Source organism: Homalodisca vitripennis, chromosome 2 (genome assembly GCF_021130785.1).
Source record: "Homalodisca vitripennis isolate AUS2020 chromosome 2, UT_GWSS_2.1, whole genome shotgun sequence".
Classification (NCBI taxonomy): Eukaryota; Metazoa; Arthropoda; class Insecta; order Hemiptera; family Cicadellidae; genus Homalodisca; species Homalodisca vitripennis.
The window spans coordinates 3,429,236-3,445,287 of NC_060208.1; the positions used below are offsets into that span (position 1 = coordinate 3,429,236).

A 16,052-nucleotide genomic window follows, 5' to 3' on the forward strand; every position below is an offset into this window, starting at 1 on the left:
CTACGTAAAATTTAGTGAGTTTAGTAAAATTAATTCAAATTTAAGTAGTCATTGTGCACATAATATGCTTATATTTATAACTAAGCAGCAATGCAAATAAGCTAGTTTACTTATAGGGGTAGGGTCCAATAAGCGGACCCGGTTTTTTATATCGAAGAATATAATCATCGATACCTAATATTCGCATATCGAATCATAGACTATCAATCGATATAAAAGTAATAACAATCATATGTTTAAATTAAAATGTGAATTTAATGATAACAAATAATAAATGAACATAACCAAAATAATCAGGGAAACTCATAACTTTAACTAAATGAAACAGAACGAAAACGTTTTTACTAAAGTTGTGTCTACCATTACCTTCTTTTTTTGCATCTGAAGACGACCATGTTAGCTCCTCTGACAGTTACATTTGTTACCTTTCCACAAATATCACATAATGGATTCTTAGGTACTAACCCAACATCCTGAAGCCATAAAAAACATATTTTATCGTCTATTAAAGCAATTTCATGAAGCTTCCTAAGATTGACGGCCATATTAATACACAATGTTACGTGAAATTTATAATATTACCTTGTATTATTTGAAAGTGTTTACAGCTGTTCATATAGATTATTTAAGTTGTTAAAAATAATTCATCAGTATCGATTGATTATATCGATGGTTATGATTAAGTAATATCGTTTGCCAATTTCGATATAAAAAACCGGGTCCGCTTATTGGACCGTACCCACTTATAGTTATAAAATTAAAAAATTCCAAGCTCAGAGGCTGAAATAAGTAGGCTAGTTAACCCTGGAGCTTCCATCATATTTTATATGCATACCCGTTTTATGAGGTTTTGCAGACTGTCCTTGTAAAATTTAGAATAAACCTAGATAAATATTAACTTTAAATATAAAGTGGGTTAGGGTACGATAAGCGGACCCGGTTTTTTATATCGAAGAATATAGTCATCGATACCTAATATTCGCATCTCAAATCCTAGAATATCAATCAATATAAAAGTACCTATAGTCCTCAATAACAATTATATGTTTTTAATTAAAATGTGAATTTAATATTTACAGTGATCAAACAAATTATAACCAAAATTAGGAAAACTGAAGACGACCATATTTGCTCCTCTCAGTTACAATTGTTTCTTTCCCACAAATTTCACATAATGGGTTTTTCGGTACGAGTCTAACATGTTGAAGTCACGAAAAACATGTCTTATCATCTTTCAAAACAATGTCGTGTAGTTTTCTAAAATTGACTGCCATTTTTAATAATAAAGTGTTGCTTAGGCCTATATAAAATTAAAATATTACATTACGAGTATTATTTTAAAATGTGTACAGCTGTTGATATGGATTATTTAAGTTAATTGTTCAAAATAATTATTAAGTATTGATTGATTATATTGATGGTTATGATTAAGTAATATAGTTTGCCAATTTCGATATAAAAAACCGGGTCCGCTTATCGTACCCTACACAAAAAAATAATTACTTTAGAAATTTAAAAAGGTTAACGAAAAAGTAAAAACAAAATTTGCAATAAAGTATGCACATGTATTTAAAATTCAGAATAGGCCTAGCCTATAAATTGGCCTGGAAATTTTGTCCTGAAGGAAATGTATAAGCAGACCCGGTTTTTATATTGATTGATAAAATGTTCAATACTTAAAATTCATATATTGAATATGAGTCTATCAATCATATCAAAATATCTATATTTATAATATAAATCATGTTTGTAATTAAAATAATTAATATAACATACATAGTGACAATCTCACAAAGAACAAAAGAGCTATAAAAATCAAACAAGCAATGAGAACTGGAAATAGAAAAAGTAATAAGTAATAAATAAATCATAACAATATAACAAACATGTTGTTGTGAAATATGTTGTGCAGAAAATATGAAATATGCTAAATATTTATGTTTTCTCTTTGGTAGCAAAGATTAAGCACTTAGAAGAAGTTATCGAAAGTATCTTCTCTAGAAAACCGTATTTCTCTTCTGTATAAATATAGAGATGATCTGCAAGCAGGTCACATAATATGCCACTTTTAAAACTAAGATTCATGGTCCTACGTGAGCTTTCGACTGTCTGTTATTGTCTACAAAAGATGTGTTTATTATTTAGTGTTTATACAAGTTAGTTATAATTCAAAATCAGTAACAGTTGGTTATAACTAGTTATAATTAAGTAATATAGTTTCAGTATTGATATAAAAACCAGGACTACTTATCGTACTCAACCCTAATGTTGTACTGTTTATATTAATTTTTTTTTTCAATATTTTTAATAAATAAGTGCGTATTTGAAATTTTTTCCTGTTTGCCGTAATTGTATAACACATTGATAGGCTATAATAGTGTTCTTACTTTGTATATTATCCTAAATATAGTAGCAATATAACTTTTAGAATAGCAAATTTTTCCATGAGCAGAGAAATATACATTGCTGTAAGTTTTTTTAGCAATTCATAATGGGCAGAGTAGGATAAGCGGACCTGGTTTTTATATTTCTTATTACAATCATCGATACTTTATATTTAACTACCAGTCAATAAACCTAAACACTAAATTAAAGTTATTTGTTTCAAATTAATAGAAATAGTTTAAATAATTACGTAACTTAATGTCATAAATAATAAAGGAACCAAGGCCATTAAACAAACGTTAATATTAAGACAGGTGATGGGAAAAATTACATTTAAATAATAAAGAAAACATAACAAAACAAATATCTTGCAACTGAGAAAGACCCAGTAAATCATAGTGTCCTTTTGATGTGTCTTTGACACATCAGTGCTATTTTGTATAGTTTTCTAAAGTTAACTATCTTTTTTTTATTTAAAAGATGTTACTAAAATGAAAAGTTGGTGCAATTAAATATCGTTTAACTACTATAGTATGAGATATATCAACTCAAGCATGGGTTGAGAATCAGTTGATGTGAAAATGCAGCAACACCGCAATGTGAGGGAGAAAGTGGGGTTTGGTGACTGTCTATATGGCCAAGATTTCAATGACATGTCTCATACTATAATGCGTTTTACAAGATTTAAAAAATATTTCCAAAATTTAATTGTTATCTGTTGTTTTTATAATTCAATTTTTTAGCATTTTCCGTTTGAAAAACAAGAAATATTGTTGAATTGGCTAAAGCAGGGGTGCCCAACCTTTTTTACCCAAGGGCCATATTGTAAAGCCTATGGCGGGCCAACATCCCTGGGGATTTGGAACCCCAAACAAAACGTATTGCCCGAGGTTTGTTCCAGAAATCTTGTGCAAAATATGAGTTTTAAGGTTATTTGGCCCTTGTTTCCTGATTATTGTAATTTCTTATTATTTATTAGTTGTTAGGTAAAGGTTTATAATATATTATGTTTTTAGGTTCTTTTAGTAGAAATAAATATAAACCCAGACTTTTGGATGTTTGCTCTAATTCTGAGGGAACAATAAAAAAGTCACCAATAAATTGAATACATTGATTTTAATTAATCCTACTAGGATACTAGGACATACAAATTACCACCATAAATGAGGTAGTGGAAATAAACAAGTCACGTGGCGAGTGGTGACCTTGAGTTGGGTAGGGGTTACGTCGCCGCACCACGCGCTGTGCCGTGCTTTATGCGCGCTCTATTCGCCAGCCGGCAGCCACCACCGTAGTCAGTGAAATCTGTCTGCAACTACTTTACTTCTTTCAACACTCATACTCCACCAAATGAATACGGCTCGTTCTACGTGAAATCGGCTGGACTGCTTGGTTCTCAAAATTTGTATTTATTTAATATTTCTAATGCTTGTAAACAAATTTGGTTGTTTTGGCAACAAGGCGGGCCACATAAAACTGACTCGCGGGCCGGATTCGACCCGCGGGCCGTAGGTTGGGCAGCCCTGGGCTAAAGTAATCAATTAATGTTTTTTATACTATGTATTCATTTGTAGACAGTTTGGTTAAATTTCTTTGTGTTATTCCCATTTTACTTTTATCCACATCGGTAATGAGATTTGCAATTGTCATCTTTGGTGCTGCTGTAGCCTACGCTGATGGTTCAACTGTTATATTACGAGACACATCAATTCAAGCCTGGGCTGTGGAACGGTGTTGTCAGCTGTAACAGAAGAATAGCTTATGATACGATAATCAAGTGATTTTTACTGCTCACCTATCTTCCTGAATCGTTTACCTTCACGATTTAAATTAACACATTTACACTGACCATATAGAACTTAAGCAAACAATAATAATTAAATAAAAATATCCAGAATAATCAAAACCTAAGAACAAACAGATGTAAACAACGGGAAGCGAGATGTCGTCCTGTCGCCTCACACTGCAAGGTGAGGGGGAAGTGGGTGTGGTGACTGCCCATATCACCAGGTTTGCAGTCATATATCTTGTACTATAGTGCTTTTTATGAAATAAAAATTTTTTCCAAGATTTAATAGTTATCTGTTCTTTTTAAAAATTTAATTTTTAAGCAATGTCCGTTAAAAAAAAACAATAACTATTATAATGTACCTAAAGTAACAAAACTTACCGTTTTGAATACTATTTATACAATTGTAGAAAGTTTGGTTAAATTTGTTTGCATTATTTTAAAATTTACTTTTATTGTCATTGGTAACAAGATTTGTATTATTAAATACTTGCAATCGGCCTCTTGAACAAAATGTTTAAGGTTTTAAAGGGATTAAAATGGCAAATAATGAATTTTAGAATATTAAAATCGGAACTACTTTTCTTACAAGATAGGAAGTTAAGTTTAGATTAATTTACAATATTTTGTTTGCTTTGTCAAGTTGTATTTCTTAGCTAGCACTAAATAAATAGCCTCAGTCATTTGTGAGCCTTTAGAATTTAATGATTTATGATTCGTATTGGCAGCAATATAAACTTTTACTCTCAGAAGGTCTATATGAACAAAAACGAGGTTTATTTGGTTAAAATTCTCCTGATTTCAGTATTATTAACTTGTATTTTGCACTCTGGTCATTAATTTCATATTTACTCTTCCATCAATATAATTAGCTGATGATTAATAACTTAAAATTAACTTAAATCAACTGATGTATACAATTTTTGGTTGTAGGCAAACATCATATTTGATTTCAAAGTGACTTCATCAAAATAAAAGTAAAAAATAAACGAAATAACAAGTAAGATGATTAAGTGTCTTTTATAGGTTTCAAGATGTTTGTCTTCTGGTTATTGTTTCTCTATTTTTTTAAATGAGATTTTTCCTATTAGGCCTACCTGATCTAATTGTTGTTTAGTGTTTTAGTTCCATTACTATTTATTATAGGTAAACCGGTTGTAAAGAAACCTGTGCAGAAGCAAATTTCTGAGCAGCACCAAACAGGAGGGCCCCCCTTCTTAGGGGGGTTTTTGTATTAAATTACTTGTATCCAGTGGTTTCCACATCAAAATTAAGTATGCCTTATGTTATGAATTGTATAACTTTCGTAGCCTAACATCAGTTAAAATTGTAGGTTGAGAAAATAGTTCATACAAGAGTGTACCACGGCAAGAGGCAGTTCCTGGTGAGATGGAAGGGCTACAAGGAAGACAATGACACTTGGGAGAACGAGTCAGTGTTGCAGTCTTGCTCAGAGGTTCTGGATGCTTTCAAGTTAGACAATCCAAAACTGATTGAGAAGGTCAAGGAAGAATCGGACAGCGAGTCTGATGAAGAAAGCAATGCTGAAAAAGGAAAAAAGAGGACCAAAAAACGAAATAAAAAACCAGCCAATAAAAAGGCAAAAAAAAGGTCAAAATCAAAAACTGAAGTTACATTACAAAAAGAGGATGAAGATAAAAGTGACAGTGAAGATGTTGATGTAAAGAAAAAAGTCAGTAAAGGAGCCAAAAAAGATTTGTCAAAATCAAAACAGGAAACAAAAGAATCACCGGACAAAAACAGAAAATTCTCAGAGAAGGATGATGATGATGATGATGATGACAGTGTTGAATCAGTTACTGATGGGAAAAATTATGAGGTAAGTAATTTTATAATTATAATTTTTTTCTCTCTATATTTATTCCAGATAAATTTTGTTGTAGAATATGATTTTGTCTGATTATATTTTTGTGTCTGCCAGTTGGGAACCTTTAAAAAATCTTGGAATTTAGTGTTAGAATTTATATATATATATATATATATATATATATATATATATATATATATATATATATATATACCCACCGTCATGAAAATGAATTAAATGTATATGTACCCACTGCCATGAAAATAAATTAAATAGATACGTACCCACCGTCATGAAAATAAATTAAATATACATGTACCCACTGTCATGAAAATAAAGTAATTTAGCTCAATTCTAAAGGTTAGTCAGCTGTTTTGTTCTGGATTTTACAATTTAATTGTTATAAGAAGGATAAATTTGGTTCAGTTACTTACATAATCACTATATTTAAACCTTTGTAGTAAAATATGTGGCACACATGCCTCTTCTAGGGTTAGCTACCCATTTAATTATGAGCTTAAAGAAAAAAAATTATTGGTATTATATTCTCTAAAAAAATAATTATATTTGATCAAGTAAGTCAGTTTTATTATTCCCAAAAATGCCATTTATTTTCAAAGCACATAAAAAATACCAATCATGTAAAATCTGTAAAAAGACAATAGCAATTGAAATAAAACCTTTAGGGTTTTTCGTTATTTATACTTTTGCAGTTTTAACAAAATAAAGTGGCCAGGGTTCCAATTGCATGGACTAAAGTGAGATGTTTGACAGGTAGAGAAGATTCTGGAGGTGCACACTCGTAAGAATGGAAGCAGAGAGTTCCTGATTCGCTGGAAAGGCTATCGGCCCAGTGATGACACCTGGGAACCTGAAGAACATCTGGACTGTCCTGATCTCATAGAGAAGTTCATGGAGAAGGTGGACAAGGTATCTATCACATGTTCCGCACTGTTTGATTCTATATCTTTATCCACCACTCGTCGAGTCCAAAAACTTCAAATAACACAAAATTATCATTGGTTTCTGCCAAGTACCACCTTCCAAACTTATCTTAGTAATTTGTTTTTATTTATGGTCATCACTAATAGATAAAATTACTATTTTCATTATAACTATTGTCAAAAGTTAAAAGAAATAAAATTATAAGATTTTATTAATGGTTTCAGCTTGTTTTGGTAAATGAATTGTCCTGAAGTATTTTATGTAGAAAGACTATTTTAAAACTTAAAATTCGTCCTTATAAATAAAATTTAAAACTTCATTCAGCTCTTAACCCGATGCCATGAAAGTTTATTGTGGTGTTTCAGCACCGATGCCATGATAGTTTATTGTGGTGTTTCAGCACCGATGCCATGATAGTTTATTGTGGTGTTTCTGCACAGTTTCATTCAAATTGTTTCACAGTTTGGCACATATTACAAACAAATTGTAATAGTTTTATTCCTATTGGATGTACAGTTATTAAACTTTTATCTCATATAAAATGTTGTTTTAAATTCATTATACAAAAATATTACTCTATTACACACACATGCACGCACGCACTCTCTCTCTCTCTCTCACACACACACACACGCCCATTTATATTTATTCTTGTCCTATGTTTTAGAAAGAAAATAGGGTACTTTGGGATTATACCGACCACACCAGTATGAAGAACACAAAATATAAATTTATAGAAACAAACATGACGATTATCAATTGCTAATGGGGTCAGATTCCGTTATATACCCTCAACGCTTAAACTTTTTTCAATGAACTTAGAACATTATAAAACGATGTAGTTGAGTAACAGAACTAACATTCCATCAATCAACAAGCATTTCCAGGTATTGTGATCGGTATTGTTGTCGCTGTTATCTTATCTTTCTCAAGAATCCCGATTGCGGCAGGCCGCGCGGCATCACATGATTATTTAAGTTTTTGCACGGTAGATAATTACCTTTCCATTACATTTCAATTTATATTTCTGATCAGCCCCTCTAGAATTTGACATTTTACTGATAGGTACTATTTCGAGGGATGTTTTTCTTTCGTTGACATCAGCGCGGGGCAGCACGAGGTGCTGCAGAAGCCCATGCTGATGGCCGGAGGCACTCGCATTTTGGGTGGCGGAGTGTGATCAAGAATAAAAACAAGTTTTTGTGTGTATTTTTCAATAAAGAGTTTAGTTTTTGTTGAATTTTTGTATTTGGAGAAATGTAGGGGTAAAACACGGAAGTACAACAAAGCAACGCACCAGCTGAATGGGCGGCGAGACTCTGCAATCACGTTGTCTACTAGACCGCTCGACTTTGACCTCTGTCTGAGGATGGGGAGGGGTTTGCGATTAGACAATTCCTGTTTCATATTGACGAAATATTGTTCTACGCTAATCTAGTAATCAGTACAAGAAAAATGTCAAATAACGATTCTTGTCTGGGTGTGGTCGGTATAATCCCAAAGTAACGAAAATAGCTCAAAAACAATTTTGTCATATTGGGCAAAAAAAAAAAAAAATAAATGTATTTTGAAATTAGGAAATGACATAATATTCTATTCGAGGCCCATATTTAAAATGAAGATTAAAATTTATGTAGCGGAAAGTAATGAAAATTATATATTCTATTAATACTTATATACTATTTTATGTTGTTGTTGTTGTCTGAATGTGTTATATTTGTCTTTAATATTTATATTTGTTATTTACTGTGTGATACTAATTTTTTCGTTAAATCTATTTATATATTTGTTTGTTGATATTTTTGAAATTTTTAATACTCTATTGCTGTTTTGATAATTATTTGTTTGTTAAATCTATTTATAATATTTATGCTTGTTGATATTTGAATATTATTTGTTGATCTTACTGTCTTTGGTTGTGCATGGAGATAGAAAGTGTTCTGACCAATAATTGATATTTGATATTTAATAATTATTATTCATATATTTATTTTTTTGTTAAAACTTAATATATTTATGTTTGTTAATTTTTTACCTTGTTTTTGTTACATGATTCTTGTTAAAATCTGGATTGTATAAGTAGTAAATTTAGTATATGTTATGGACTGATAGTAAGAAGATAGTATTTGTGCACCATGGTAGAAGAAAACATAAAAATAAGAAAAAAAATATTTACTTGCCAACTGCATGTATATTTTGTTTAGTGTATTGCATATTATTGTAATAATAAGTCACACGTGCTTCTAAGCACCTGACTTTGTAAACTTATATAAAATTTTTGAAATATAGGTTTTTGTAAACTCTGTAAACACACGCACACACACAGAGTTAAAAGTATAGATACACTAGTTCTTGATGGATAAAGATAGAGGGGTGGAACTTGGGACACCTTTCTATTAAGTAACACGTAATTTGAAAAGTCTTGATAAAAGAAGAAGAACAGTGGAAATTATCCAAACCCAGTACAAAATGGCAGCTCATTGAAATTAATTAAAGATTAATTGAGGCATAACATGTACATCCACATTCAGAAAGTAAATCATTTCAATAGACAACCACTTTCCACCTGCTGCAGGACAGGCCTTCCTTATCTCATCACTTTTGAGGAAGTCCAGTATCATGTTCAGTTTCTTTTTGGAATCAAAGTTTTGGATGAAAGCTAATGAAAGCCGTTTAAGTTGTGTTTTTGTGATACTTTACACTGAAATGGAGTGTTTAAGTGAACAATAGAACCTGTTGATGTGAGGCTATGGAGACCCGGTGAGATCTTATGATGAAGTAAGGAATTTATTTAATGACACTTATCCCAATCGAAACCCTGTATCTAAATCAGGAGTTAAAAAAACAATCCAATGTGTTTCCAGGAAACAGATAGCATTAAAGACCACTCCAAACCTGGACGACCAAAATCGGCTACAAACTAAGCATTGTCACTTGACATTTTACAGTCTGTTGCAGAAGATCCTCACGCCTCAACAAGAAATGTTTTTCATAATTAGATACATCTCAAACATCAAGTTTTACATTACAGTGGTTATAAAGAATACAAAAATTGTTGAGTTCATGAACTAAATGAGGACCATTTTTTATTGTCAAGTAGAATTTTTTTAAATAAAGATGCGGAACATTTATAATAATACAATTATATTAAACAACATTGCTTTCTCAGATCAAAATCAAAAAATCAAATCAAATCACATTTATTTCCACACAAAAAAATGAAATACAAAATAAATCTTTACATTGAAAATGATAACAAATGTAGCATTTGTATATTATCTAATTAATATAAAACATACAAAACTATTCTAGTAATACAATTCAAAATAATTAACATTAAATAATTACGCTAAAATAATATAAAAAAGACTTATGTCACCATAAATAAATGAATAAAGAGATGAAATATACATCTTATATATATAAAAATCTTGAGTCACGATGTATTTTGCCAATAAACTCCAAAACGACTGAACCAATTTCAATCAAATTTCACATGTATCCGTAATTTAGTCTAACTTAGAAGATAGGATAGTTATTATCTGAATTATTCGCTTATGTCGTGAATATAAACGAATAAAATGAAGAAAAGTTTTCAAAGCGCCTGCACATTATAACCTGCAATTACGAGATAGATACGTATATTAAACAGTGAAACACTATTTGAAGGCGCTAAGTTATGATGTATAATTGTCTAAACTAAATTTTTGGTTGAACTTAAAGGTTGAGTGGTAGACCACTTTGTAATAAAATACATTATGCATGTACAATACATTTTTGACATATTTTCTTGATCGTGACATCAAGGTAAAATCTACATCGGGGTTGGAAATATAATTTACTTCAACCAGAAATGCTCATACGCGGGCAAAACTTACGAAAAGCGTGCGAAGCCGCGGGAAAACAGCTAGTATTATATATATAAAAATCTTGAGTCACGATGTATGTTGCCAATAAACTCCAAAAACGACTGAACCAATTTCAATCAAATTTCACATGTATCCGTAATTTAGTCTAACTTAGAAGATAGGATAGTTATTATCTGAATTATTCGCTTATGTCGTGAATATAAACGAATAAGATTCAAGATTCAAGATTTTATTCATCATTAATCATACAGTGATGCAATAGATTTCGTCAATATCAATACAACATAATTTTACTTTTTATTGCTTGTTGAGTTGTTGGTAACTACTATATTTAAATGAAGGTTTAAATAAATATAGAAAAATAAATGTAGAATAACATAATAAATAGCTACAACACTATATACAGTACACTGTAATAGTTTTAACATTAAAAACATAGATTATCAATAGATTAAAAGACATACTATATAACCACTATATTTAAGTAAAAATTAAAACAAATATAAAACATTATAAATAGTTATAACACTATATAAACTACACTGTAATAGCTTCAACAATAAAAACGTAAATTATTAATAGACTAAAAGACATACATTTATGAATAAATAATTAGACAACAGTTAAAAAACACAAAAAACATAAACTAATAAAATTTAAAACAATGAACAGTGAATAGACTATATACATTACATCAAAATTCATTAAAATACATACATTTAACTATCTAATCTGAATTTAGCTTTGATTAAAAATTAGTAAAAGATGTCCTTAAATTTACCATAATCAGTAGCTAGATAGTCATCAACCTTGTAGAAAACTTGTTCCTTTAACCACTTTCTCAAGCAATATTTGAATTTATTAACAGAGACAGTGTGAGCGGATTGAGGCAATTTGTTAAATAATCGATTTTTCATGCAAAATATGCTGTTATTTGTTTTTGTAAGTCTAGCAGGTAGTAAATCTAGGGCATAGTTATTTCTTGTGTTATAGTTATGTATATCAGATCTAATTTTATATTTATGCAAATTTTCTTTTACGTTTATTAGACAGAAATATATATATAAACATGGGAGTGTCATTATTTTTAATTCTTTGAAAATGGGAAAACAAGATTCACGATTGTCCAGTCCTTTTATGGTCCGTATAGCATATTTTTGCCATCTAAAAACTTGTTCCATATAAGTACTATTTCCCCATAAAGTAACGCCATATACAATCTGAGAGTGAAAAAAGGCATAATACGCATTGATCAACATATCACTACTAACACACAGTTTAAGTTTTCTTAGTAAATAAATGATTTTAGATAGCTTTTTGCAAAGGTATTTTATATGTACATCCCATTTCAAAACTGCTGTCTAAGTATAGGCCAAGTAGTTTAATAGACTCTGCTTCAGTTAATTTAGTTAGTGAAAAAATAATTGATTCTGTCTTTTTTTTTATTTATATTTAAATGATTTGTTTTAAACCAGCTCTCTGCAATATTCATTGATACATTCTGATCTATTTGCAATTTTCTCATGTCTTTTCCACTCCAAACTAAAGTAGTATCATCTGCATATAATACCGATTTGCATGGTATATTCCTGGGAAATCATTTATTGCTATTAAAAATAGGAATGGTCCCAATACAGATCCCTGGGGAACACCAGATTTAATTAATTGAAAATTAGATCCATCATTATTTTGATATACCATTTGTTTCCTGTTACACAAGTAGGATGTCATTAAGCCAAGTTCCACACCCCCCAAACCATAACATTGCAATTTTTCCAATAATATTTCATGAGAGACACAATCAAAAGCTTTGGTCAGGTCAATCAGAGTAGCACATGTCAATATTTTATCTTCAAAACCGTTCAAAACATAATTAATAACACATTCAACGGCCTTAATTGTATTCAAACCTGGTATAAAACCAAACTGTTCAACACAAAGCAAATTATTATTAACAAAAAAATTATATAATTGATCTTTAATACATGCCTCAAAAACTTTACTTATTACGGGGATTAATGATATTGGTCTGTAACTTGATGGATCAGACTTTTTTCCTTTCTTATAGATTGGTATTACCTTTGTAAATTTTAACACATCTGGGACACATTTGAAAATTATAAAATCAATGATTTCTTTGATTATTCTATTTGATAACCCATATATGTCTTCACTATTAGATGTGCTAAAATTACTGACAATCTTTTTTACCTGTTGTTCAGTTATTGCTTGCCAGAAAAATGTTTTATTTTGCATTATTAAATTATTATTATGTAAGTATTGATTTACAAGTAATGTTGCTCCCATGACATCAATAGGTTTGTTAATGTTCATTTCTGTTGGTGCATTAATGAAGTAGTCATTAAAATCATTAGACTTAATTGGACACTCAAGATTTCTACTGTTTCCACCAGATTCTTCTCTAACTACCTTCCATGCTGCTTTGCACTTGTTTTTAGAATTTGCAATAAATTCATTATTGTGTAACATTTTAGCCTCATTAATTTTATATCTGTAATGTTTTTTTTCCTTCTGATACAGTTCTTTTATATAAAATGTTATATAATTTTTATAATTTTATAAAATTTTATATAATAAAATGAAGAAAAGTTTTCAAAGCGCCTGCACATTATAACCTGCAATTACGAGATAGATACGTATATTAAACAGTGAAACACTATTTGAAGGCGCTAAGTTATGATGTATAATTGTCTAAACTAAATTTTTGGTTGAACTTAAAGGTTGAGTGGTAGACCACTTTGTAATAAAATACATTATGCATGTACAATACATTTTTGACATATTTTCTTGATCGTGACATCAAGGTAAAATCTACATCGGGGTTGGAAATATAATTTACTTCAACCAGAAATGCTCATACGCGGGCAAAACTTACGAAAAGCGTGCGAAGCCGCGGGAAACAGCTAGTATTATATATATATATACATATACATGTATATACACATACATATACATACATATCCACATCCATACACGCATACCTAGTAAAAACAGCATTAAATTTGCTACATAATTTCTGGATAAATTAAAATAATGGGAAAAGAGCCTATATGGGCCTTAATGGCCTGTGCGTAGACTCGAGTTGAAAATTTTACGATTCAAATTTTATCTCGAGCAGAGTGTAGATTTGTATAAAATTTGTTAATTGAAAGAAGACATCTAAAGCAGAATAAACGACGGATATGACCTGGAATTCCGATTATCAGCAATATAGTGGAGAAAGTAGACAAAAACAAATATAAATATAGATGAGGCAACTTTCATGTTAAACAGTAACGTTAACAGATACAATGCTCGTTATTGGGCTGATGTTAACCCTCATTGGATGAGAGAGCAACAAACCCAGCATAGTGGTTTCACATTGTGAGGGATCAGTTTATTGATCCCTTTTTTATTGATGGAAACCTAATACTGAGGTATACTAGGAAATTTTATAAAATTAGGTTTATCTAGCTATCCAAGTAGCAACCAACAACTGTTATGAAGTTTGGTTCCAGCAGGATGGAGCACCTCCACACCACGGTCTGCATGTGGTCAAATCGCTGGATACAGAAGAGGAAGTATCGAGTGGCCACCAAGATCGTCAGATCTACCTTCACTTGACTACTTTTTGTGGAGTCACATTAAAAACAACATCTACAAAAACGAAATCTCAGTAATAACAAATAATCTCAGTATTTTAGGGACAGAATAGTATCGGAAATTCAAATTTTCCTTGTGAATCCATATAGCATGCCGTTTCATGTTTCTACAACAGTGTTGGACATTGTGAAACTGTCCTGGGGCAGCAGTTTGAACATCTGATAAAACACCTGTTAGTAAGGTTTCGCCGTTTTATTGCGTAACATAATTATAATTACTAGTGCTACTACTGTAACATTTAAAAATGTTAAACTGTCCTCCATAAAGCCCGTTTTAGGAATATTGTTTCGTTTTTGTTTCACAGAGGGGTTCATTTTTCTATCTTTGTCCATTGATGTTGAGCAGGATCCATCCATGCTTTTAACAGAATTAATTTCAATAAGCTGCCATTTTTTCTGGGTTGAAATATAAAGCTCTGGTTCCCATTGTACTTCTTCTTTTATCAAGACCTGTCAAATGAGGTGTCACTTAATGGGTCTTTAAATTTAAAAATCTTATTTTGGGGAAATGGGCAAAGTTGTAACAGTGACTAAAAAGTTAAAAATTCTATTTCCCAGAAAGGTGGTGTCCCGAGTATATATCATACATATTTACTTTAAAAGGCCAATGAATTTTAGTTGATTGTAAAAGTTAGCTGTAGAAGATGAGAGAGATGAAATGTTGCAGGCCAAGAGTGTGCCAGCGAGAGAACTAAGAGAGTCTAGAACTCCGACCAAACGATACGTACCCAACAACAGAGGCCAGCACAGGACAAGTCAGCGACAGGGAGGTGTCAGGTAAGCCATATAGCTTGTAACCACTGCGATACTAACAATTGTTTACAGCTGGTGAACAGTACTTGTACAGACCTTGGTCAAACCAAAAACATGGTTAAAACAAAGGGAGCCTTGCTAAATAAAGTGGTTTTCAGTTAATTACCTTATAAGAGCATTTGTAATCCATTTATATCGTCTTATTTAGTTGAGAAAAAAGTAAGTTACCAATTTAATACCCACGACAATGAATAACAAATGTGCAATATTTACAGCTTAGCTGTTGAGTTATGATTAATTATTAACTCGTTTAGAAGAAATTAATGATTGTTTGTTGTGTTGTTGCAGCAGCTTCCTTTCTTATTATTGTCAAACATAACTTCAATATAACCATTTTGGCACAAAGCAAACTGTCTACCTGTCCCTCCAAATAATGTAGCAAACACAACATCATTTTATTGCTGCTCCGTGTATGACCTTGACCCTCCTCCCCCTCTTTAATAATAACAATGAAGGATGTTTCCGGGAAAAGAAAGGAGTACAACCGTATGGATGTCCAGGAGCGGCACATCGCTAACCGCAAATGTCGATATTCTGGAATGCAAGGGTAATTCGATAAGTTTAGTCTACTCTGTGAGATGGCTGTTGGAATTGGTGGGGTTCGTTCCTTAAGAGTCAAAGGTTGTTGCAGCCTAGACATAAGAGTGTGCCACCCCCTGCCTGCTTTCACTGGAGAGGCTGGTACAGAGTTGGCTTCCTCTTCTCCCCGAGGGGACATGACTTGAGATTAGTGCCCTAAATTCTTCTTCATGGATCTCGAC

At 31.3% G+C, this 16,052-nt stretch overlaps 1 protein-coding gene across 2 annotated transcripts in view; it reads left to right on the forward strand.

The window, feature by feature from the left end:
- The window catches only part of LOC124356062 (heterochromatin protein 1-like), a 29,232-nt gene that overhangs the window by 420 nt on the left and 12,760 nt on the right, over window positions 1-16,052 (forward strand). For both annotated transcript variants that reach the window (XM_046807225.1, XM_046807226.1), the window contains exons 2-4: window positions 5,508-6,014; window positions 6,777-6,932; window positions 15,146-15,255. In XM_046807225.1, the coding sequence (XP_046663181.1) occupies window positions 5,508-6,014; window positions 6,777-6,932; window positions 15,146-15,255 (773 nt within the window). The remainder of the gene's footprint in view (window positions 1-5,507; window positions 6,015-6,776; window positions 6,933-15,145; window positions 15,256-16,052) is intronic.